This window comes from Chiloscyllium punctatum, chromosome 36, assembly GCF_047496795.1.
Source record: "Chiloscyllium punctatum isolate Juve2018m chromosome 36, sChiPun1.3, whole genome shotgun sequence".
NCBI lineage: Eukaryota > Metazoa > Chordata > Chondrichthyes > Orectolobiformes > Hemiscylliidae > Chiloscyllium > Chiloscyllium punctatum.
Window position 1 is genome coordinate 17981553 of NC_092774.1, and position 27126 is coordinate 18008678.

At 52.6% G+C, this 27126-nt stretch overlaps 1 protein-coding gene across 2 annotated transcripts in view; it reads right to left on the bottom strand.

The window, feature by feature from the left end:
* LOC140460846 (uncharacterized) overlaps positions 1 to 27126 on the bottom strand; it is a 62693-nt gene that overhangs the window by 23240 nt on the left and 12327 nt on the right. Inside the window, exons 4-9 of one of the 2 annotated variants that reach the window (XM_072555531.1) lie at positions 20190 to 20338; positions 19781 to 19856; positions 17354 to 17475; positions 16713 to 16905; positions 16376 to 16460; positions 11357 to 11487 (exon numbers count right to left, since the gene is read on the bottom strand). In XM_072555531.1, the coding sequence (XP_072411632.1) occupies positions 11357 to 11487; positions 16376 to 16460; positions 16713 to 16905; positions 17354 to 17475; positions 19781 to 19856; positions 20190 to 20338 (756 nt within the window). The remainder of the gene's footprint in view (positions 1 to 11356; positions 11488 to 16375; positions 16461 to 16712; positions 16906 to 17353; positions 17476 to 19780; positions 19857 to 20189; positions 20339 to 27126) is intronic. The other variant, XM_072555532.1, reaches the window with a different exon arrangement.

Genomic DNA, 27126 nt, shown 5'->3' on the forward strand with positions numbered 1-27126 from the left:
GGAGTTACAGACTGGAATCTAATCGAGGGGTTCGGGGTGGGGTTTATATACAGAATAACAGATACCCCAGGGAGGGAGTTACAGACTGGAATCTAATCGTGGGGTTTATATACAGAATAACAGATACCCGGGGAGGGAGTTACAGACTGGAATCTAATCGAGGGGTTCGGGGTGGGGCTTATATACAGAATAACAGATACCCCGGGGAGGGAGTTACAGACTGGAATCTAATCGAGGGGATAAGGGTGGGGTTTATGTACAGAATAACAGATACCCCGGGGAGGGAGTTACAGACCGGAATCTAATCGAGGGGTTCGGGGTGGGGTTTATATACAGAATAACAGATACCCCGGGAGGGAGTTACAGACTGGAATCTAATCGAGGGGTTCGGGGTGGGGCTTATATACAGAATAACAGATACCCCGGGGAGGGAGTTACACACTGGAATCTAATCGAGGGGTTCGGGGTGGGGTTTATATACAGCATAACAGATACCCCGGGAGGGAGTTACAGACTGGAATCTAATCGAGGGGTTCGGGGTGGGGTTTATATACAGAATAACAGATACCCCAGGGAGGGAGTTACACACTGGAATCTAATCGAGGGGTTCGGGGTGGGGTTTATATACAGAATAACAGATACCCCGGGGAGGGAGTTACAGACTGGAATCTAATCGAGGGGTTCGGGGTGGGGTTTATATACAGAATAACAGATACCCCGGGGAGGGAGTTACAGACTGGAATCTAATCGAGGGGTTCGGGGTGGGGTTTATATACAGAATAACAGATACCCCGGGGGAGGGAGTTACAGACTGGAATCTAATCGAGGGGTTCGGGGTGGGGCTTATTACAGAATAACAGATACCCCGGGGGAGGGAGTTACAGACTGGAATCTAATCGAGGGGTTCGGGGTGGGGTTTATATACAGAATAACAGATACCACGGGGAGGGAGTTACAGACAGGAATCTAATCGAGGGGTTCGGGGTGGGGTTTATATACAGAATAACAGATACCCCAGGGAGGGAGTTACAGACTGGAATCTAATCGAGGGGTTCGGGGTGGGGTTTATATACAGAATAACAGATACCCCGGGGAGGGAGTTACAGACTGGAATCTAATCGAGGGGATAAGGGTGGGGTTTATATACAGAATAACAGATACCCGGGGAGGGAGTTACAGACTGGAATCTAATCGAGGGGTTCGGGGTGGGGCTTATTACAGAATAACAGATACCCCGGGGAGGGAGTTACAGACTGGAATCTAATCGAGGGGATAAGGGTGGGGTTTATATACAGAATAACAGATACCCCGGGGAGGGAGTTACAGACTGGAATCTAATCGAGGGGTTCGGGGTGGGGCTTATATACAGAATAACAGATACCCCAGGGAGGGAGTTACAGACTGGAATCTAATCGAGGGATTCGGGGTGGGGTTTATATACAGAATAACAGATACCCCGGGGAGGGAGTTACAGACTGGAATCTAATCGAGGGGATAAGGGTGGGGTTTATATACAGAATAACAGATACCCGGGGAGGGAGTTACAGACTGGAATCTAATCGAGGGGTTCGGGGTGGGGCTTATTACAGAATAACAGATACCCCGGGGAGGGAGTTACAGACTGGAATCTAATCGAGGGGATAAGGGTGGGGTTTATATACAGAATAACAGATACCCCGGGAGGGAGTTACAGACTGGAATCTAATCGAGGGGTTCGGGGTGGGGTTTATATCCAGAATAACAGATACCCCGGGAGGGAGTTACAGACTGGAATCTAATCGAGGGGTTCGGGGTGGGGTTTATATACAGAATAACAAATACCCCGGGGAGGGAGTTACACACTGGAATCTAATCGAGGGGTTCGGGGTGGGGTTTATATATAGCATAACAGATACCCCGGGAGGGAGTTACAGACTGGAATCTAATCGAGGGGTTCGGGGTGGGGTTTATATACAGAATAACAGATACCCCGGGGAGGGAGTTACACACTGGAATCTAATCGAGGGGTTCGGGGTGGGGTTTATATACAGAATAACAGATACCCCGGGGAGGGAGTTACAGACTGGAATCTAATCGAGGGGTTCGGGGTGGGGTTTATACACAGAATAACAGATACCCCGGGGAGGGAGTTACAGACTGGAATCTAATCGAGGGGTTCGGGGTGGGGTTTATATACAGAATAACAGATACCCCGGGGAGGGAGTTACAGACTGGAATCGAACCGAGGGGTTCGGGGTGGGGTTTATATACAGAATAACAGATACCCCGGGGAGGGAGTTACAGACTGGAATCTAATCGAGGGGTTCGGGTGGGGTTTATATACAGAATAACAGATACCCCAGGGAGGGAGTTACAGACGGGAATCTAATCGAGGGGTTCGGGGTGGGGTTTATATACAGAATAACAGATACCCTGGGAGGGAGTTACAGACTGGAATCTAATCGAGGAGTTCGGGGTGGGGTTTATATACAAAATAACAGATACCCCGGGGAGGGAGTTACAGACTGGAATCTAATCGAGGGGTTCAGGGTGGGGTTTATATACAGAATAACAGATACCCCGGGAGGGAGTTACAGACTGGAATCTAATCGAGGGGTTCGGGGTGGGGTTTATACACAGAATAACAGATACCCCGGGGTGGGAGTTACAGACTGGAATCTAATCGAGGGGTTCGGGGTGGGGTTTATATACAGAATAACAGATACCCCGGGGAGGGAGTTACAGACTGGAATCGAACCGAGGGGTTCGGGGTGGGGTTTATATACAGAATAACAGATACCCCGGGGAGGGAGTTACAGACTGGAATCTAATCGAGGGGTTCGGGTGGGGTTTATATACAGAATAACAGATACCCCAGGGAGGGAGTTACAGACGGGAATCTAATCGAGGGGTTTATATACAGAATAACACATACCCCGGGGAGGGAGTTACAGACTGGAATCTAATCGAGGAGTTCGGGGTGGGGTTTATATACAAAATAACAGATACCCCGGGGAGGGAGTTACAGACTGGAATCTAATCGAGGGGTTCAGGGTGGGGTTTATATACAGAATAACAGATACCCCGGGGGAGGGAGTTACACACTGGAATCTAATCGAGGGGTTCGGGGTGGGGTTTATATACAGAATAACAGATACCACGGGGAGGGAGTTACAGACTGGAATCTAATCGAGGGGTTCGGGGTGGGGTTTATATACAGAATAACAGATACCCCAGGGAGGGAGTTACAGACTGGAATCTAATCGAGGGGTTCAGGGTGGGGTTTATATACAGAATAACAGATACCCCGGGGAGGGAGTTACAGACTGGAATCTAATCGAGGGGTTCGGGGTGGGGCTTATATACAGAATAACAGATACCCCAGGGAGGGAGTTACAGACTGGAATCTAATCGAGGGATTCAGGGTGGGGTTTATATACAGAATAACAGATACCCCGGGGAGGGAGTTACAGACTGGAATCTAATCGAGGGGATAAGGGTGGGGTTTATATACAGAATAACAGATACCCGGGGAGGGAGTTACAGACTGGAATCTAATCGAGGGGTTCGGGGTGGGGCTTATTACAGAATAACAGATACCCCGGGGAGGGAGTTACAGACTGGAATCTAATCGAGGGGATAAGGGTGGGGTTTATATACAGAATAACAGATACCCCGGGAGGGAGTTACAGACTGGAATCTAATCGAGGGGTTCGGGGTGGGGTTTATATACAGAATAACAGATACCCCGGGAGGGAGTTACAGACTGGAATCTAATCGAGGGTTTCGGGGTGGGGTTTATATACAGAATAACAGATACCCCGGGAGGGAGTTACAGACTGGAATCTAATCGAGGGGTTCGGGGTGGGGTTTTTATACAGAATAACAGATACCCCGGGGAGGGTGTTACAGACTGGAATCGAACCGAGGGGTTCGGAGTGGGGTTTATATACAGAATAACACATACCCCGGGGAGGGAGTTACAGACTGGAATCTAATCGAGGGGTTCGGGGTGGGGTTTATATACAGAATAACAGATACCCCGGGGAGGGAGTTACAGACTGGAATCTAATCGATGGGTTCGGGGGGGTTTATATACAGAATAACAGATACCTCGGGGGAGGGAGTTACAGACTGGAATCTAATCGAGGGGTTCGGGGTGGGGTTTATATACAGAATAACAGATACCCCAGGGAGGGAGTTACAGACTGGAATCTAATCGTGGGGTTTATATACAGAATAACAGATACCCGGGGAGGGAGTTACAGACTGGAATCTAATCGAGGGGTTCGGGGTGGGGCTTATATACAGAATAACAGATACCCCGGGGAGGGAGTTACAGACTGGAATCTAATCGAGGGGATAAGGGTGGGGTTTATGTACAGAATAACAGATACCCCGGGGAGGGAGTTACAGACCGGAATCTAATCGAGGGGTTCGGGGTGGGGTTTATATACAGAATAACAGATACCCCGGGAGGGAGTTACAGACTGGAATCTAATCGAGGGGTTCGGGGTGGGGTTTATATACAGAATAACAGATACCCCGGGGAGGGAGTTACACACTGGAATCTAATCGAGGGGTTCGGGGTGGGGTTTATATACAGCATAACAGATACCCCGGGAGGGAGTTACAGACTGGAATCTAATCGAGGGGTTCGGGGTGGGGTTTATATACAGAATAACAGATACCCCAGGGAGGGAGTTACACACTGGAATCTAATCGAGGGGTTCGGGGTGGGGTTTATATACAGAATAACAGATACCCCGGGGAGGGAGTTACAGACTGGAATCTAATCGAGGGGTTCGGGGTGGGGTTTATATACAGAATAACAGATACCCCGGGGAGGGAGTTACAGACTGGAATCTAATCGAGGGGTTCGGGGTGGGGTTTATATACAGAATAACAGATACCCCGGGGAGGGAGTTACAGACTGGAATCTAATCGAGGGGTTCAGGGTGGGGTTTATATACAGAATAACAGATACCCCGGGGAGGGAGTTACAGACTGGAATCTAATCGAGGGGTTCGGGGTGGGGTTTATATACAGAATAACAGATACCCCGGGGGAGGGAGTTACAGACTGGAATCTAATCGAGGGGTTCGGGGTGGGGCTTATTACAGAATAACAGATACCCCGGGGGAGGGAGTTACAGACTGGAATCTAATCGAGGGGTTCGGGGTGGGGTTTATATACAGAATAACAGATACCACGGGGAGGGAGTTACAGACAGGAATCTAATCGAGGGGTTCGGGGTGGGGTTTATATACAGAATAACAGATACCCCAGGGAGGGAGTTACAGACTGGAATCTAATCGAGGGGTTCGGGGTGGGGTTTATATACAGAATAACAGATACCCCGGGGAGGGAGTTACAGACTGGAATCTAATCGAGGGGATAAGGGTGGGGTTTATATACAGAATAACAGATACCCGGGGAGGGAGTTACAGACTGGAATCTAATCGAGGGGTTCGGGGTGGGGCTTATTACAGAATAACAGATACCCCGGGGAGGGAGTTACAGACTGGAATCTAATCGAGGGGATAAGGGTGGGGTTTATATACAGAATAACAGATACCCCGGGGAGGGAGTTACAGACTGGAATCTAATCGAGGGGTTCGGGGTGGGGCTTATATACAGAATAACAGATACCCCAGGGAGGGAGTTACAGACTGGAATCTAATCGAGGGATTCGGGGTGGGGTTTATATACAGAATAAGAGATACCCCGGGGAGGGAGTTACAGACTGGAATCTAATCGAGGGGATAAGGGTGGGGTTTATATACAGAATAACAGATACCCGGGGAGGGAGTTACAGACTGGAATCTAATCGAGGGGTTCGGGGTGGGGCTTATTACAGAATAACAGATACCCCGGGGAGGGAGTTACAGACTGGAATCTAATCGAGGGGATAAGGGTGGGGTTTATATACAGAATAACAGATACCCCGGGAGGGAGTTACAGACTGGAATCTAATCGAGGGGTTCGGGGTGGGGTTTATATCCAGAATAACAGATACCCCGGGAGGGAGTTACAGACTGGAATCTAATCGAGGGGTTCGGGGTGGGGTTTATATACAGAATAACAAATACCCCGGGGAGGGAGTTACACACTGGAATCTAATCGAGGGGTTCGGGGTGGGGTTTATATACAGAATAACAGATACCCCGGGGAGGGAGTTACAGACTGGAATCTGATCGAGGGGTTCGGGGTGGGGTTTATATACAGAATAACAGATACCCCGGGGAGGGAGTTACACACTGGAATCTAATCGAGGGGTTCGGGGTGGGGTTTATATACAGAATAACAGATACCCCGGGGAGGGAGTTACAGACTGGAATCTAATCGAGGGGTTCGGGGTGGGGTTTATACACAGAATAACAGATACCCCGGGGAGGGAGTTACAGACTGGAATCTAATCGAGGGGTTCGGGGTGGGGTTTATATACAGAATAACAGATACCCCGGGGAGGGAGTTACAGACTGGAATCGAACCGAGGGGTTCGGGGTGGGGTTTATATACAGAATAACAGATACCCCGGGGAGGGAGTTACAGACTGGAATCTAATCGAGGGGTTCGGGGTGGGGTTTATATACAGAATAACAGATACCCCAGGGAGGGAGTTACAGACGGGAATCTAATCGAGGGGTTCGGGGTGGGGTTTATATACAGAATAACAGATACCCCGGGGAGGGAGTTACAGACTGGAATCTAATCGGGGGGTCGGGGTGGGGTTTATATACAGAATAACAGATACCCCAGGGAGGGAGTTACAGACTGGAATCTAATCGAGGGGTTCAGGGTGGGGTTTATATACAGAATAACAGATACCCCGGGAGGGAGTTACAGACTGGAATCTAATCGAGGGGTTCGGGGTGGGGTTTATATACAGAATAACAGATACCCCGGGGGAGGGAGTTACACACTGGAATCTAATCGAGGGGTTCGGGGTGGAGTTTATATACAGAATAACAGATACCCCGGGGAGGGAGTTACAGACTGGAATCTAATCGAGGGGTTCGGGGTGGGGTTTATATACAGAATAACAGATACCCCGGGGAGGGAGTTACAGACTGGAATCGAACCGCGGGGTTCGGGGTGGGGTTTATATACAGAATAACAGATACCCCGGGGAGGGAGTTACAGACTGGAATCTAATCGAGGGGTTCGGGGTGGGGTTTATATACAGAATAACAGATACCCCGGGGAGGGAGTTACAGACTGGAATCGAACCGAGGGGTTCGGAGTGGGGTTTATACACAGAATAACAGATACCCCAGGAGGGAGTTACAGACTGGAATCTAATCGAGGGGTTCGGGGTGGGGTTTATATACAGAATAACAGATACCCCCGGGAGGGAGTTACAGACTGGAATCTAATCGAGGGGTTCGGGGTGGGGTTTATATACAGAATAACAGATACCCCGGGGAGGGAGTTACAGACTGGAATCTAATCGAGGGGTTCGGGGTGGGGTTTATATACAGAATAACAGATACCCCGGGGGAGGGAGTTACAGACTGGAATCTAATCGAGGGGTTCGGGGTGGGGTTTATATACAGAATAACAGATACCCCAGGGAGGGAGTTACAGACTGGAATCTAATCGAGGGGTTCGGGGTGGGGTTTATATACAGAATAACTGATATCCCGGGGAGGGAGTTACAGACTGGAATCTAATCGAGGGGATAAGGGTGGGGTTTATATACAGAATAACAGATACCCGGGGAGGGAGTTACAGACTGGAATCTAATCGAGGGGTTCGGGGTGGGGCTTATATACAGAATAACAGATACCCCGGGGAGGGAGTTACAGACTGGAATCTAATCGAGGGGATAAGGGTGGGGTTTATATACAGAATAACAGATACCCCGGGGAGGGAGTTACAGACTGGAATCTAATCGAGGGGTTCGGGGTGGGGTTTATATACAGAATAACAGATACCCCGGGAGGGAGTTACAGACTGGAATCTAATCGAGGGGTTCGGGGTGGGGTTTATATACAGAATAACAGATACCCCGGGGAGGGAGTTACACACTGGAATCTAATCGAGGGGTTCGGGGTGGGGTTTATACACAGCATAACAGATACCCCGGGAGGGAGTTACAGACTGGAATCTAATCGAGGGGTTCGGGGTGGGGTTTATATACAGAATAACAGATACCCCAGGGAGGGAGTTACACACTGGAATCTAATCGAGGGGTTCGGGGTGGGGTTTATATACAGAATAACAGATACCCCGGGGAGGGAGTTACAGACTGGAATCTAATCGAGGGGTTCGGGGTGGGGTTTATATACAGAATAACAGATACCCCGGGGAGGGAGTTACAGACTGGAATCTAATCGAGGGGTTCAGGGTGTGGTTTATATACAGAATAACAGATACCCCGGGGAGGGAGTTACACACTGGAATCTAATCGAGGGGTTCGGGGTGGGGTTTATATACAGAATAACAGATACCCCGGGGAGGGAGTTACAGACTGGAATCTAATCGAGGGGTTCGGGGTGGGGTTTATATACAGAATAACAGATACCCCCGGGAGGGAGTTACAGACTGGAATCTAATCGAGGGGTTCGGGGTGGGGTTTATATACAGAATAACAGATACCCCGGGGAGGGAGTTACAGACTGGAATCTAATCGAGGGGTTCGGGGTGGGGTTTATATACAGAATAACAGATACCCCGGGGAGGGAGTTACACACTGGAATCTAATCGAGGGGTTCGGGGTGGGGTTTATATACAGAATAACAGATACCCCGGGGAGGGAGTTACAGACTGGAATCTAATCGAGGGGTTCGGGGTGGGGTTTATATACAGAATAACAGATACCCCGGGGAGGGAGTTACAGACTGGAATCTAATCGAGGGGTTCGGGGTGGGGTTTATATACAGAATAACAGATACCCCCGGGAGGGAGTTACAGACTGGAATCTAATCGAGGAGTTCGGGGTGGGGTTTATATACAGAATAACAGATACCCCGGGAGGGAGTTACAGACTGGAATCTAATCGAGGGGTTCAGGGTGGGGTTTATATGCAGAATAACAGATACCCCGGGGAGGGAGTTACAGACTGGAATCGAATCGAGGGGTTCAGGGTGGGGTTTATATACAGAATAACAGATACCCCGGGGAGGGAGTTACAGACTGGAATCTAATCGAGGGGTTCAGGGTGGGGTTTATATACAGAATAACAGATACCCCGGGGAGGGAGTTACAGACTGGAATCTAATCGAGGGGTTCGGGGTGGGGTTTATATACAGAATAACAGATACCCCGGGGAGGGAGTTACAGACTGGTATCTAATCGAGGGGTTCGGGGTGGGGTTTATACACAGAATAACAGATACCCCGGGGAGGGAGTTACAGACTGGAATCTAATCGAGGGGTTCGGGGTGGGGTTTATATACAGAATAACAGATACCCCGGGGAGGGAGTTACAGACTGGAATCGAACCGAGGGGTTCGGGGTGGGGTTTATATACAGAATAACAGATACCCCGGGGAGGGAGTTACAGACTGGAATCTAATCGAGGGGTTCGGGGTGGGGTTTATATACAGAATAACAGATACCCCGGGGAGGGAGTTACAGACTGGAATCTAATCATGGGGTTTATATACAGAATAACACATACCCCGGGGAGGGAGTTACAGACTGGAATCTAATCGAGGGGTTCGGGGTGGGGTTTATATACAGAATAACAGATACCCCGGGGAGGGAGTTACAGACTGGAATCTAATCAAGGGGTTCAGGGTGGGGTTTATATACAGAATAACAGATACCCCGGGGAGGGAGTTACAGACTGGAATCTAATCAAGGGGTTCGGGGTGGGGTTTATATACAGAATAACAGATACCCCGGGGAGGGAGTTACAGACTGGAATCGAATCGAGGGGTTCAGGGTGGGGTTTATATAGAGAATAACAGATACCCCGGGGAGGGAGTTACAGACTGGAATCTAATCGAGGGGTTCGGGGTGGGGTTTATATACAGAATAACAGATACCCCGGGGAGGGAGTTACAGACTGGAATCTAATCGAGGGGTTCGGGGTGGGGTTTATATACAGAATAACAGATACCCCGGGAGGGAGTTACAGACTGGAATCTAATCGAGGGGTTCGGGGTGGGGTTTATATACAGAATAACAGATACCCCGGGGAGGGAGTTACAGACTGGAATCTAATCGAGGGGTTCGGGGTGGGGTTTATATACAGAATAACAGATACCCCGGGAGGGAGTTACAGACTGGAATCTAATCGAGGGGTTCGGGGTGGGGCTTATTACAGAATAACAGATACCCCGGGAGGGAGTTACAGACTGGAATCTAATCGAGGGGTTCGGGGTGGGGCTTATTACAGAATAACAGATACCCCGGGGGAGGGAGTTACAGACTGGAATCTAATCGAGGGTTTCGGGGTGGGGTTTATATACAGAATAACAGATACCCCGGGGAGGGAGTTACAGACTGGAATCTAATCGAGGGGTTCGGGGTGGGGTTTATATACAGAATAACAGATACCCCGGGAGGGAGTTACAGACTGGAATCTAATCGAGGGTTTCGGGGTGGGGTTTATATACAGAATAACAGATACCCCGGGGAGGGAGTTACAGACTGGAATCTAATCGAGGGGTTCGGGGTGGGGTTTATATACAGAATAACAGATACCCCGGGGAGGGAGTTACAGACTGGAATCTAATCGAGGGGTTCGGGGTGGGGTTTATATACAGAATAACAGATACCCCGGGGAGGGAGTTACAGACTGGAATCTAATCGAGGGGTTCGGGGTGGGGTTTATATACAGAATAACAGATACCCCGGGAGGGAGTTACAGACCGGAATCTAATCGAGCGGTTCAGGGTGGGGCTTATATACAGAATAACAGATACCCCGGGGAGGGGGTTACAGACTGGAATCTAATCGAGGGGTTCGGGGTGGGGTTTATATACAAAATAACAGACACCCCGGGGAGGGAGTTACAGACTGGAATCTAATCGAGGGGTTCGGGGTGGGGTTTATATACAGAATAACAGATACCCCGGGAGGGAGTTACAGACTGGAATCTAATCGAGGGGTTCAGGGTGGGGTTTATATACAGAATAACAGATACCCCGGGAGGGAGTTACAGACTGGAATCTAATCGAGGGGTTCGGGTTGGGGTTTATATACAGAATAACAGATACCCCGGGGAGGGAGTTACAGACTGGAATCTAATCGAGGGGTTCGGGTTGGGGTTTATATACAGAATAACAGATACCCCGGGGGAGGGAGTTACAGACTGGAATCTAATCGAGGGGTTCAGGGTGGGGTTTATATACAGAATAACAGATACCCCTGGGGGGAGTTACAGACTGGAATCTAATCGAGGGGTTCGGGGTGATATTTACTGTCGAACTCTGTCTCGATGATGTCCTTGCCGTTGTGGTACATTCGGCGAATGGGCACGTACGTGTTCCCAATCTCAATACATTCCTGGTCCACTCCCCTCCCTGGTTCACTCACTACCGTGAACTTTAACCTGGGCACAAAGAGAGTCCGTCAGTGTCGGCCCAGTGGGGGTGTGTGTGGTGTGTGTGTGGGGGGTGTGCGTGGGGGGTGTGTGTGTGTGGTGTGTGTGTGTGGGGTGTATGTGTGGTGTGTGTGGGGTGTGTGTGTGGGGTGTATGTGTGTGGTGTGTGTGTGTGGGGTGTGTGTGGGGTGTGTGTGGGGGGTGTGTGTGTGTGGTGTGTGTGTGTGGGGTGTGTGTGGGGTGTGTGTGGGGTGTGTGTGTGTGTGTGTGGGGTGTGCGGTGTGCGTGGGGTGTGTGTGTGTGTGTGCGGTGTGCGTGGGGTGTGGGGTGTGTGTGTGTGGGGTGTGTGTGTGTGGTGTGTGTGGGGGGTGTGTGTGTGTGGTGTGTGTGTGTGGGGTGTATGTGTGTGGTGTGTGTGTGTGGGGTGTGTGTGGGGTGTGTGTGGGGGGTGTGTGTGTGTGGTGTGTGTGTGTGGGGTGTGTGTGGGGTGTGTGTGGGGTGTGTGTGTGTGTGTGTGGGGTGTGCGGTGTGCGTGGGGTGTGTGTGTGTGTGTGCGGTGTGCGTGGGGTTTGGGGTGTGTGTGTGTGGGGTGTGTGTGTGTGGTGTGTGTGGGGGGTGTGTGTGTGTGGTGTGTGTGTGTGTGGGGTGTGTGTGTGGTGTGTGTGAGGGGGGTGGGTGTGGGGTGTGTGTGGTGTGTGAGGGGGGTGTGTGTGGGGGGTGTGTGTGTGTGGGGGGGTGTGTGTGGGGGGGGGTGTGTGTGGGGGGGGGGGTGTGGGGGGGTGTGTGTGTGTGTGTGCGGTGTGCGTGGGGTTTGGGGTGTGTGTGTGTGGGGTGTGTGTGTGTGGTGTGTGTGGGGGGTGTGTGTGTGTGGTGTGTGTGTGTGGGGTGTGTGTGGGGTGTGGGGGGGTGTGTGTGTGTGTGGGGTGTGTCTGGGGTGTGTGTGTGTGTGTGTGTGGGGTGTGTGGGGTGTGTGTGGGGGGTGTGTGTGTGTGGTGTGTGTGTGTGTGTGTGTGGGGGGGTTGTGGTGTGTGTGTTGGGGGGGTGTGGGGTGTGTGTGTGGTGTGTGGGGGTGTGTGTGGTGTGTGTGAGGGGGGTGTGTGGGGTGTGTGTGGGGGGTGTGTGTGTGTGGTGTGTGTGTGTGTGTGTGTGGGGGGGGGGTGTGGTGTGTGTGTGGGGGGGGTGTGTGGGTGTGTGTGGTGTGTGGGGGTGTGTGTGGTGTGTGTGAGGGGGGTGTGTGTGAGGGGTGTGTGTGTGTGTGGTGTGTGTGTGGGGGGGGTGTGTGTGGTGTGTGTGTGGGGGGGGTGTGTGGGTGTGTGTGGTGTGTGTGAGGGGGGTGTGTGTGTGGTGTGTGTGAGGGGGGTGTGTGTGTGGTGTGTGTGAGGGGGGTGGGTGTGGGGTGTGTGTGGTGTGTGAGGGGGGTGTGTGTGGGGGGTGTGTGTGTGTGGGGGGGTGTGTGTGGGGGGGGGTGTGTGTGGGGGGGGGGGTGTGGGGGGGTGTGTGTGGGTGGGGGGTGTGTGTGGTGTGTGTGAGGGGGGTGTGTGTGTGGGGTGTGTGAGGGGGGTGGGTGTGGGGTGTGTGTGGGGGTGTGTGTGGGTGGGGGGTGTGTGGGTGGGGGGTGTGTGTGGTGAGGGGGGTGTGTGGTGAGGGGGGTGTGTGTGGTGTGTGTGAGGGGGGTGGGTGTGTGTGTGTGTGGTGTGTGTGAGGGGGGTGTGTGTGGGGTGTGTGTGTGTGTGGGGTGTGTGTGGGGGTGTGTGTGTGTGTGTGTGTGGGTGTGGGGTGTGTGTGTGTGGGTGTGTGTGTGTGTGGGGTGTGTGTGGGGTGTGTGTGGGGGTGTGTGTGGAAGAAGGTCGGTCCGGTCAGGGATAGCAGAGGGATCTTGCGTGGAGTCTGAGTGGATCGGGGACGCCCTGAATGAGTTTTCTCCTTCGGAAGGGGAACTTGTTGTAAATGACGACTTAGAGGAGCTGGAAAACAGATCTGAACAGATCGAGATCGATGATGTGCTGGGAACCTTGGCAAACGTGAAGATTGATAAGTCCCCAGGGCCGGATCAGATTTATCCTCGGCTGCTCTGGGAAGCGAGAAAGGAGGTTGCTAAGCTGCTGGCGAGGGTCTTTGCCTCCTCACTCTCCACGGGAATCGTACCGGAGGATTGGAAGGAGGCGAATGTTGTTCCTCTTTTCAAGTAGGGGAATAGGGAAATCCCCGGCAATTACAGACCAGTCAGTCTCACGTCTGTGGTCAGCAACGTTGTGGAAAGAATTCTGAGGGATAGGATTTATGGCGATTTGGCAAATCATAGTGTGATTAAAGGCAGTCAGCACGGTTTTGTGAGGGGCAGGCCGTGCCTCACAAATCTTATTGAGGTCTTTGAGGAGGCGACAAGACAGGTCGATGAAGGTGGAGCAGTGGATGTGGTGTATATGGACTTCAGCAAGGCATTTGATAAGGTTTCCCATGGTAGACTCATTGATAAAGTCAGGAAGTATGGGATATAGGGAGATTTGGCTATCTGGATCCAGAATTGGCTGACAGAAGGCAGAGAGTGGTTGTTGATGTGAAGTATTCTGCCTGGAGGTCAGTGTTGAGTGGGGTCCCGCAGGGCCCTGTTCTTGGGCCTCTGCTCTTTGTAGTTTTTATAAATGACTTGGACGAGGAGGTTAAGAGATGGGTTAGTAAATTTGCAGATGACACAAAGGTTGGAGGTGCCGTCGATAGTATCGAGGGCTATTGCAGGCTACAGCGTGACATTGACAGGGTGCAGAGCTGGGCTGAGAAGTGGCAGATGGAGTTCAACCTGGATAAATGTGAAGTGATGCATTTTGGAAGGTCGAACTCGAATGCTGAATATAGGATTAAAGACAGGATTCTTGGCAGTGTGGAGGAACAGAGGGATCTGGGTGTGCGAGTACATAGATCCCTCAAAGTTGCCACCCAAGTGGACAGGGTTAAGAAAGCATATGGTGTTTTGGCTTTCATTAACAGGGGGATCGGGTTTAAGAGCCGCGAGGTTTTGCTGCAGCTCGACAAGTCCCTGGTGAGACCACCCCTGGAATATTGTGTCCAGTTCTGGTCGCCCGACTGTAGGGAAGATACAGGGGCTTTGGAGAGGGGGCACAGAAGGTTTACCAGGAGGCTGCCTGGACTTGGGGGCTTGTCTTATGATGAAAGGTTGAAGAAGCTCGGTGTTATCTCTCTGGAGAGAGGGAGGAAGAGAGGAGACCTGATCGAGGTGTACAAGATAATGAGAGGAATAGTTCGGGTTAATACCCAGAGACCTTTCCCCAGGGGCAGGATGGACTGGGACGAGGGGTCACCGTTTGAAGATATTAGGAGGAAGGTATAGAGGGGACATCAGAGGGAGGTTCTTTACGCAGAGAGTTGTGAATGTATGGAATGAGTTCCCAGCGGTGATGGTGGAAGCAGAGTCCTTGGGGACATTGAAGCGACTGTTGGACATACACACGGATAGCAGTGAGTTGAGGGGTGCAGAGGTTAAGTTACTTTATTTTACATTAGGATCAAACCACAGCACAACACCGTGGGCCGAAGGGCCTTGGTTCTGGGCTGGACTTTCCCACGTTCGATGTTCGAACCTGCGAGATCTGGCTGTGGGGAGGGGGCACCCCAGGGTGGGGGTGGAGGGTGGGTGTGAAGTTCAGATGGAACGGGCAGCAGGGCCCTGACACCCCTGGTGTTTCCCCCTGTCCCTTCCCCACCGCGCCTCACACCAATATCCAGCTGGAACCTCCAAACTCCCACGCGATAAGACTCATCGCAACAGTCCAGGCTGTAATACAGACTGTCACCACATGGTGGCAGGCATGGACCACCATTCACCACCCCCCCCCACCCCCACTGACACCCCTCCACCCCCTCCCTGTCCCTGTAACCCCCCTCCACCCCCTCCCTGTCCCTGTAACCCCCCTCCAACCCCTCCCTGTCTCTGTAACCCCCCTCCACCCCCTCCCTGTCTCTGTAACCCCCCTACACCCCCTCCCTGTCTCTGTAACCCCCTCCACCCCCTCCCTGTCTCTGTAACCCCCCTCCACCCCCTCCCTGTCTCTGTAACCCCCCTCCACCCCCTCCCTGTCTCTGTAACCCCCTCCAGCCCCTCCCTGTCTCTGTAACCCCCCTCCACCCCCTCCCTGTCTCTGTAACTCCCTCCACCCCCCTCCCTGTCTCTGTAACCCCCTCCACCCCCTCCCTGTCTCTGTAACCCCCCTCCACCCCCTCCCTGTCTCTGTAACCCCCCTCCACCCCCTCCCTGTCTCTGTAACCCCCTCCACCCCCTCCCTGTCCCTGTAACCCCCCTCCCTGTCTCTGTAACCCCCTCCACCCCCTCCCTGTCTCTGTAACACACCTCCACCCCCTCCCTGTCTCTGTAACCCCCTCCCTGTCTCTGTAACCCCCCTCCACCCCCCTCCCTGTCCCTGTAACCCCCCTCCACCCCCTCCCTGTCTCTGTAACCCCCTCCACCCCCTCCCTGTCCCCTCCACCCCCTCCCTGTCTCTGTAACCCCCCCAACCCCCTCCCTGTCCCTCTGTAACCCCCCTCCCCCTACACCCCCTCCCTGTCTCTGTAACCCCCCTCCACCCCCCTCCCTGTCCCTGTAACCCCCCTCCACCCCCCTCCCTGTCCCTGTAACCCCCCTCCACCCCCCTCCCTGTCCCTGTAACCCCCCTCCCTGTCCCTGTAACCCCCCTCCACCCCCCTCCCTGTCCCTGTAACCCCCCTCCACCCCCTCCCTGTCTCTGTAACCCCCCTACACCCCCTCCCTGTCTCTGTAACCCCCCTCCACCCCCCTCCCTGTCTCTGTAACCCCCCCTCCCTGTCTCTGTAACCCCCCCTCCCTGTCTCTGTAACCCCCCCCCAACCCCCTATCCCAGTGACCTACCTGCCTGAGTGAGGTTCCGTTCCCTCGATGAGTGAGAGGAAGAAATCCCTCTGGTTTGGGTTTCGTTGTGGGTGGAGGGGGATGACTGTGAGGAGATGGGGAGGGTATCAGTGTCAGACTATCCCAGTCACCCCCCCCCCACCCCCCGAGATTACACCCTCACCCCCCTCCCCTCACCCCGTCACTCCCCTTTACCCTCAACCCCTCACCCCGCCTCCCACTCACCCCTCACCCGCCCCAACCTCACTCCCTCCCCTTCACTTCCCCCCTCCCCCACAAACCCCCTTCTCCGTCTCCACCCCCCACCCCCTGCCCCCCCCCCCTTCCCCGGAGTCACCTTGGCTGCTGTGGTAGTGGACCCTCTCTCCAGGGTAGGGTTTCCGAAGGGAGACAGGGGTCTCCGTCAGGGCCAGGGGCATCCCGGGGATGTGGTACTCCACGTAGAGCTGTTCGACAGCGGCGTCCATCGCAGCGCGGGAGCCCGGGCTGAGAGAGAGGGACACTACCTCAATCCTCATCCTCTCCTGGGCCTGGGAGGAGGGAGGGGGGAAGGAAACCTCACAGTTACTCCACTTTCAAACGCTTCGCCAAACCCCCCCCCCCCCCCCAACCCCGAACACATCCCATCATCTGCTCCCCACCCCCAGGGGAAGAGGGACCCCCCGCGGCGATGCCCCACACAGTTGAATTGCTGCCGCCAGGTGGCTGGTGAAAGGTGGGACAGGAAGGAAGACAAGCCAGCTATTAGAAAACAGAGGGGCGGCTGATGCAGACGGTGGGGGTTGGGGTGGGGTGAGAGGTCCTGGCCGGCAGGGGGGGGGTTACCCCTGAGGGTTCTGGGCTGGCCCTCCGATGAGGGGAAGGGGAGGGGGAGGGACACAACGATCATCACTGACTCGAGAAGACTTGACAGTCACCCGCCCCCGACCCAAAGCCGGGAGGCCGTCAGCCTCATATCTCCACGGCAACCCGGCCTACCGGGAGTGAGGGGGCTCCGAGCAGAGACTGGACCAGCTCGTCACTGCCTGAGCTGGTAGCGTCCGTCCCTCCGGAATCGTTCTCTGTCTGAGAGGCAGCTCTGGGAGAGACGGTGCCCCATCCTACAGAAAAACACAGATCAGGAGTTACCATCAAAACACTCCCCGGCAAGACCCCACACCCGCTATAAACCCCACCCCCGAACCCCTCGATTAGATTCCAGTCTGTAACTCCCTCCCCGGGGTATCTGTTATTCTGTATATAAACCCCACCCCGAACCCCTCGATTAGATTCCAGTCTGTAACTCCCTCCCCGGGGTATCTGTTATTCTGTATATAAACCCCACCCCGAACCCCTCAATTAGATTCCAGTCTGTAACTCACTCCCCGGGGTATCTGTTATTCTGTATATAAACCCCACCCCGAACCCCTCGATTAGATTCCAGTCTGTAACTCCCTCCCCGGGGTATCTGTTATTCTGTATATAAACCCCACCCCGAACCCCTCGATTAGATTCCAGTCTGTAACTCCCTCCCCGGGGTATCTGTTATTCTGTATATAAACCCCACCCCGAACCCCTCGATTAGATTCCAGTCTGTAACTCCCTCCCCGGGGTATCTGTTATTCTGTATATAAACCCCACCCCGAACCCCTCGATTAGATTCCAGTCTGTAACTCCCTCCCGGGGTATCTGTTATTCTGTATATAAACCTCACCCCGAACCCCTCGATTAGATTCCAGTCTGTAACTCCCTCCCCGGGGTATCTGTTATTCTGTATATAAACCACACCCTGAACCCCTCGATTAGATTCCAGTCTGTAACTCCCTCCCCGGGGTATCTGTTATTCTGTATATAAACCCCACCCTGACCCCCTCGATTAGATTCCAGTCTGTAACTCCCTCCCCGGGGTATCTGTTATTCTGTGTATAAACCCCACCCCCAAACCCCTCGATTAGATTCTAGTCTGTAACTCCCTCCCGGGGTATCTGTTATTCTGGATATAAACCCCACCCCGAACCCCTCGATTAGATTCCAGTCTGTAACTCCCTCCCCGGGGTATCTGTTATTCTGTATATAAACCCCCCCTGAACCCCTCGATTAGATTCCAGTCTGTAACTCCCTCCCGGGGTATCTGTTATTCTGTATATAAACCCCACCCTGAACCCCTCGATTAGATTCCAGTCTGTAACTCCCTCCCCGGGGTATCTGTTATTCTGTATATAAACCACACCCTGAACCCCTCGATTAGATTCCAGTCTGTAACTCCCTCCCCGGGGTATCTGTTATTCTGTATATAAACCCCACCCTGACCCCCTCGATTAGATTCCAGTCTGTAACTCCCTCCCCGGGGTATCTGTTATTCTGTGTATAAACCCCACCCCCAAACCCCTCGATTAGATTCTAGTCTGTAACTCCCTCCCGGGGTATCTGTTATTCTGGATATAAACCCCACCCCGAACCCCTCGATTAGATTCCAGTCTGTAACTCCCTCCCCGGGGTATCTGTTATTCTGTATATAAACCCCACCCCGAACCCCTCGATTAGATTCCAGTCTGTAACTCCCTCCCCGGGGTATCTGTTATTCTGTGTATAAACCCCACCCCCAAACCCCTCGATTAGATTCCAGTCTGTAACTCCCTCCCCGGGGTATCTGTTATTCTGTATATAAACCACCCCGAACCCCTCGATTAGATTCCAGTCTGTAACTCCCTCCCCGGGGTATCTGTTATTCTGTATATAAACCCCACCCCGAACCCCTCGATTAGATTCCAGTCTGTAACTCCCTCCTGGGGTATCTGTTATTCTGTATATAAACCCCACCCCGAACCCCTCGATTAGATTCCAGTCTGTAACTCCCTCCCCGGGGTATCTGTTATTCTGTATATAAACCCCACCCCGAACCCCTCGATTAGATTCCAGTCTGTAACTCCCTCCCCGGGGTATCTGTTATTCTGTATATAAACCCCACCCCGAACCCCTCGATTAGATTCCAGTCTGTAACTCCCTCCCCGGGGTATCTGTTATTCTGTATATAAACCCCACCCCGAACCCCTCGATTAGATTCCAGTCTGTAACTCCCTCCCGGGGTATCTGTTAATCTGTATATAAACCCCACCCCCCCCGAACCCCTCGATTAGATTCCAGTCTGTAACTCCCTCCCCGGGGTATCTGTTATTCTGTATATAAACCACACCCCGAACCCCTCGATTAGATTCCAGTCTGTAACTCCCTCCCCGGGGTATCTGTTATTCTGTATATAAACCCCACCCTGAACCCCTCGATTAGATTCCAGTCTGTAACTCCCTCCCCGGGGTATCTGTTATTCTGTATATAAACCCCACCCCGAACCCCTCGATTAGATTCCAGTCTGTAACTCCCTCCCCGGGGTATCTGTTAATCTGTATATAAACCCCACCACGACTGTACCTGAATTTGACGTTCTCCGTTGTTTGGAGAGCTCTCTCCCAGTTGGTGCTGCCTTTCCTGGTTCTTGGGATCGAACCTGGTGTTCGGGAAGAGAATTCGGGATAGTTTGTGTCGGGTGTCTCTCTCTCGCTCTCTCTCTCTCTCTCAGTCCAATGTCCAAACTATGGTCAAAAAAACCTCATCTGAGTTCACCTCCCTGTCCTTACCTCTGTACTGGGATTCCCTGCCTTCTGGAAAGTTCTGCAAACGTGGTGACGGTTTCAGGGATAGGATACATATGGCGAGGAAGGAGGAAGGAAAGTCTGAGATCCCTCTCGTGTTGCATCTGCCCGTCCCACAGTGGCACAGACCGAGCAACGCCGCGATCGCACCCCCAACACATTTCCCCAAACCCTGCCCCAGGGGTTACCTGGTAATGGTGCCTGGCCTGATGCTGTCCAACGGGAATGGGAATCTCCAGCGGCCGACCATCACCAAAATCACTCTGCTCCTGGCTTTCTTCGTACATTCCGATCGAATACTCCAACTCGCCGACTGGACCGCAACTTCCATCCACACCTGAGGGGATAAACGACACTCAGGGAGCGAGTCAAGAGAACTCGGAGGCAGGGGTCAGAGAGAGGGGACTGAGAGACACCAGACAATGTACAGATATCTCCCTGAGAGAGAGGGGGGACTGAGAGACACCAGTCAGTGTACAGATATCTCCCTGAGAGAGTGGGGACTGAGAGACACCAGTCAGTGTACAGATATCTCCCTGAGAGAGAGAGAGGGGACTGAGAGACACCAGTCAGTGTACAGATATCTCCCTGAGAGAGAGGGGACTGAGAGACACCAGTCAGTGTACAGATATCTCCCTGAGAGAGAGAGAGAGGGGGGACTGAGAGACACCAGTCAGTGTACAGATATCTCCCTGAGAGAGAGAGAGAGGGGGGACTGAGAGACACCAGTCAGTGTACAGATATCTCCCTGAGAGATAGAGAGGGGACTGAGAGACACCAGTCAGTGTACAGATATCTCCCTGAGAGAGAGAGGGGACTGAGAGACACCAGTCAGTGTACAGATATCTCCCTGAGAGATAGAGAGGGGACTGAGAGACACCAGTCAGTGTACAGATATCTCCCTGAGAGAGAGGGGGGACTGAGAGACACCAGTCAGTGCACAGATATCTCCCTGAGAGAGAGAGAGAGAGGGGACTGAGAGACACCAGTCAGTGTACAGATATCTCCCTGAGAGAGAGAGAGAGGGGGGACTGAGAGACACCAGTCAGTGTACAGATATCTCCCTGAGAGAGAGAGAGGACTGAGAGACACCAGTCAGTGTACAGATATCTCCCTGAGAGAGTGGGGACTGAGAGACACCAGTCAGTGTACAGATATCTCCCTGAGAGAGAGAGAGGGGACTGAGAGACACCAGTCAGTGTACAGATATCTCCCTGAGAGAGAGGGGACTGAGAGACACCAGTCAGTGTACAGATATCTCCCTGAGAGAGAGAGGGGACTGAGAGACACCAGTCAGTGTACAGATATCTCCCTGAGAGAGGGGGGACTGAGAGACACCAGTCAGTGTACAGATATCTCCCTGAGAGAGTGGGGACTGAGAGACACCAGTCAGTGTACAGATATCTCCCTGAGAGAGAGAGAGGGGACTGAGAGACACCAGTCAGTGTACAGATATCTCCCTGAGAGAGAGGGGACTGAGAGACACCAGTCAGTGTACAGATATCTCCCTGAGAGAGAGAGGGGACTGAGAGACACCAGTCAGTGTACAGATATCTCCCTGAGAGAGGGGGGACTGAGAGACACCAGTCAGTGTACAGATATCTCCCTGAGAGAGTGGGGACTGAGAGACACCAGTCAGTGTACAGATATCTCCCTGAGAGAGGGGACTGAGAGACACCAGTCAGTGTACAGATATCTCCCTGAGAGAGAGAGAGGGGACTGAGAGACACCAGTCAGTGTACAGATATCTCCCTGAGAGAGAGGGGACTGAGAGACACCAGTCAGTGTACAGATATCTCCCTGAGAGAGAGAGAGGGGACTGAGAGACACCAGTCAGTGTACAGATATCTCCCTGAGAGAGAGGGGACTGAGAGACACCAGTCAGTGTACAGATATCTCCCTGAGAGAGAGAGGGGACTGAGAGACACCAGTTAGTGTACAGATATCTCCCTGAGAGAGGGGGGACTGAGAGACACCAGTCAGTGTACAGATATCTCCCTGAGAGAGTGGGGACTGAGAGACACCAGTCAGTGTACAGATATCTCCCTGAGAGAGAGAGAGGGGACTGAGAGACACCAGTCAGTGTACAGATATCTCCCTGAGAGAGAGGGGACTGAGAGACACCAGTCAGTGTACAGATATCTCCCTGAGAGAGAGAGAGGGGACTGAGAGACACCAGTCAGTGTACAGATATCACCCTGAGAGAGAGAGGGGACTGAGAGACACCAGTCAGTGTACAGATATCTCCCTGAGAGAGAGAGGGGACTGAGAGACACCAGTCAGTGTACAGATATCTCCCTGAGAGAGAGAGGGGGGACTGAGAGACACCAGTCAGTGCACAGATATCTCCCTGAGAGAGAGAGAGGGACTGAGAGACACCAGTCAGTGTACAGATATCTCCCTGAGAGCGAGGGGACTGAGGGACACCAGTCAGTGTACAGATATCTCCCTGAGAGAGAGAGAGGACTGAGAGACACCAGTCAGTGTACAGATATCTCCCTGAGAGAGAGAGGGGGGACTGAGAGACACCAGTCAGTGTACAGATATCTCCCTGAGAGAGAGGGGACTGAGGGACACCAGTCAGTGTACAGATATCTCCCTGAGAGAGAGAGAGGACTGAGAGACACCAGTCAGTGTACAGATATCTCCCTGAGAGAGAGAGGGGACTGAGAGACACCAGTCAGTGTACAGATATCTCCCTGAGAGAGAGAGAGGGGACTGAGAGACACCAGTCAGTGTACAGATATCTCCCTGAGAGAGAGAGAGAGGGGGGACTGAGAGACACCAGTCAGTGTACAGATATCTGCCTGAGAGATAGAGAGGGGACTGAGAGACACCAGTCAGTGTACAGATATCTCCCTGAGAGACACCAGTCAGTGTACAGATATCTCCCTGAGAGATAGAGAGGGGACTGAGAGACACCAGTCAGTGTACAGATATCTCCCTGAGAGAGAGAGAGGGGACTGAGAGACACCAGTCAGTGTACAGATATCTCCCTGAGAGAGAGAGAGAGGGGGGACTGAGAGACACCAGTCAGTGTACAGATATCTCCCTGAGAGAGAGAGGGGACTGAGAGACACCAGTCAGTGTACAGATATCTCCCTGAGAGAGGGGGGACTGAGAGACACCAGTCAGTGTACAGATATCTCCCTGAGAGAGTGGGGACTGAGAGACACCAGTCAGTGTACAGATATCTCCCTGAGAGAGAGAGAGGACTGAGAGACACCAGTCAGTGTACAGATATCTCCCTGAGAGAGAGAGAGAGGGAGGACTGAGAGACACCAGTCAGTGTACAGATATCTCCCTGAGAGAGAGAGGGGACTGAGAGACACCAGTCAGTGTACAGATATCTCCCTGAGAGAGAGAGATGGGACTGAGAGACACCAGTCAGTGTACAGATATCTCCCTGAGAGAGAGGGGACTGAGAGACACCAGTCAGTGTACAGATATCTCCCTGAGAGAGAGAGAGAGGGGGGACTGAGAGACACCAGTCAGTGTACAGATATCTCCCTGAGAGAGAGAGAGAGGGGGGACTGAGAGACACCAGTCAGTGTACAGATATCTCCCTGAGAGATAGAGAGGGGACTGAGAGACACCAGTCAGTGTACAGATATCTCCCTGAGAGAGAGAGGGGACTGAGAGACACCAGTCAGTGTACAGATATCTCCCTGAGAGTGAGAGAGGGGACTGAGAGACACCAGTCAGTGTACAGATATCTCCCTGAGAGAAAGAGAGGGGACTGAGAGACACCAATCAGTGTACAGATATCTCCCTGAGAGAGGGGGGACTGAGAGACACCAGTCAGTGTACAGATATCTCCCTGAGAGAGAGGACTGAGAGACACCAGTCAGTGTACAGATATCTCCCTGAGAGAGAGAGGGGACTGAGAGACACCAGTCAGTGCACAGATATCTCCATGAGAGAGAGAGAGAGAGGGGACTGAGAGACACCAGTCAGTGTACAGATATCTCCCTGAGAGAGGGGGGACTGAGAGACACCAGTCAGTGTACAGATATCTCCCTGAGAGAGAGGGGACTGAGAGACACCAGTCAGTGTACAGATATCTCCCTGAGAGAGAGAGGGGACTGAGAGACACCAGTCAGTGTACAGATATCTCCCTGAGTGAGAGAGAGGGGACTGAGAGACACCAGTCAGTGTATAGATATCTCCCTGAGAGATAGAGAGGGGACTGAGAGACACCAGTCAGTGTACAGATATCTCCCTGAGAGAGGGGGGACTGAGAGACACCAGTTAGTGTACAGATATCTCCCTGAGAGAGAGAGGGGGGACTGAGAGACACCAGTCAGTGTACAGATATCTCCCTGAGAGAGAGAGACGGGACTGAGAGACACCAGTCAGTGTACAGATATCACCCTGAGAGAGAGAGGGGACTGAGAGACACCAGTCAGTGTACAGATATCTCCCTGAGAGAGAGAGGGGGGACTGAGAGACACCAGTCAGTGCACAGATATCTCCCTGAGAGAGAGAGAGGGACTGAGAGACACCAGTCAGTGTACAGATATCTCCCTGAGAGAGAGGGGACTGAGGGACACCAGTCAGTGTACAGATATCTCCCTGAGAGAGAGAGAGGACTGAGAGACACCAGTCAGTGTACAGATATCTCCCTGAGAGAGAGAGAGAGGGACTGAGAGACACCAGTCAGTGTACAGATATCTCCCTGAGAGAGAGGAGGGACTGAGAGACACCAGTCAGTGTACAGATATCTCCCTGAGAGAGAGAGGGGACTGAGAGACACCAGTCAGTGTACAGATATCTCCCTGAGAGAGAGGGGACTGACGGACACCAGTCAGTGTACAGATATCTCCCTGAGAGAGAGAGAGAAGGGACTGAGAGACACCAGTCAGTGTACAGATATCTCCCTGAGAGAGAGAGAGGGACTGAGAGACACCAGTCAGTGTACAGATATCTCCCTGAGAGAGAGGGGACTGAGAGACACCAGTCAGTGTACAGATATCTCCCTGAGAGAGAGAGGGGACTGAGAGACACCAGTCAGTGTACAGATATCTCCCTGAGTGAGAGAGAGGGGACTGAGAGACACCAGTCAGTGTATAGATATCTCCCTGAGAGATAGAGAGGGGACTGAGAGACACCAGTCAGTGTACAGATATCTCCCTGAGAGAGGGGGGACTGAGAGACACCAGTTAGTGTACAGATATCTCCCTGAGAGAGAGAGGGGGGACTGAGAGACACCAGTCAGTGTACAGATATCTCCCTGAGAGAGAGAGAGGGGACTGAGAGACACCAGTCAGTGTACAGATATCACCCTGAGAGAGAGAGGGGACTGAGAGACACCAGTCAGTGTACAGATATCTCCCTGAGAGAGAGAGGGGACTGAGAGACACCAGTCAGTGTACAGATATCTCCCTGACAGAGAGAGGGGGGACTGAGAGACACCAGTCAGTGCACAGATATCTCCCTGAGAGAGAGAGAGGGACTGAGAGACACCAGTCAGTGTACAGATATCTCCCTGAGAGAGAGGGGACTGAGGGACACCAGTCAGTGTACAGATATCTCCCTGAGAGAGAGAGAGGACTGAGAGACACCAGTCAGTGTACAGATATCTCCCTGAGATAGAGAGAGAGGGACTGAGAGACACCAGTCAGTGTACAGATATCTCCCTGAGAGAGAGGAGGGACTGAGAGACACCAGTCAGTGTACAGATATCTCCCTGAGAGAGAGGGGACTGAGAGACACCAGTCAGTGTACAGATATCTCCCTGAGAGAGAGGGGACTGAGGGACACCAGTCAGTGTACAGATATCTCCCTGAGAGAGAGAGAGAAGGGACTGAGAGACACCAGTCAGTGTACAGATATCTCCCTGAGAGAGAGAGAGGGACTGAGAGACACCAGTCAGTGTACAGATATCTCCCTGAGAGAGAGGGGACTGAGAGACACCAGTCAGTGTACAGATATCTCCCTGAGAGAGAGGACTGAGAGACACCAGTCAGTGAACAGAGATCTCCCTGAGAGAGAGAGGGGACTGAGAGACACCAGTCAGTGTACAGATATCTCCCTGAGAGAGAGAGGGGACTGAGAGACACCAGTCAGTGTACAGATATCTCCCTGAGAGTGAGAGAGGGGACTGAGAGACACCAGTCAGTGTACAGATATCTCCCTGAGAGAAAGAGAGGGGACTGAGAGACACCAATCAGTGTACAGATATCTCCCTGAGAGAGGGGGGACTGAGAGACACCAGTCAGTGTACAGATATCTCCCTGAGAGAGAGGACTGAGAGACACCAGTCAGTGTACAGATATCTCCCTGAGAGAGAGAGGGGACTGAGAGACACCAGTCAGTGCACAGATATCTCCATGAGAGAGAGAGAGAGAGGGGACTGAGAGACACCAGTCAGTGTACAGATATCTCCCTGAGAGAGGGGGGACTGAGAGACACCAGTCAGTGTACAGATATCTCCCTGAGAGAGAGAGAGGGGACTGAGAGACACCAGTCAGTGTACAGATATCACCCTGAGAGAGAGAGGGGACTGAGAGACACCAGTCAGTGTACAGATATCTCCCTGAGAGAGAGAGGGGACTGAGAGACACCAGTCAGTGTACAGATATCTCCCTGAGAGAGAGAGGGGGGACTGAGAGACACCAGTCAGTGCACAGATATCTCCCTGAGAGAGAGAGAGGGACTGAGAGACACCAGTCAGTGTACAGATATCTCCCTGAGAGAGAGGGGACTGAGGGACACCAGTCAGTGTACAGATATCTCCCTGAGAGAGAGAGAGGACTGAGAGACACCAGTCAGTGTACAGATATCTCCCTGAGAGAGAGAGGGGACTGAGAGACACCAGTCAGTGTACAGATATCTCCCTGAGAGAGAGAGAGGGGACTGAGAGACACCAGTCAGTGTACAGATATCTCCCTGAGAGAGAGAGAGAGGGGGGACTGAGAGACACCAGTCAGTGTACAGATATCTGCCTGAGAGATAGAGAGGGGACTGAGAGACACCAGTCAGTGTACAGATATCTCCCTGAGAGACACCAGTCAGTGTACAGATATCTCCCTGAGAGATAGAGAGGGGACTGAGAGACACCAGTCAGTGTACAGATATCTCCCTGAGAGAGAGAGAGAGGGGGGACTGAGAGACACCAGTCAG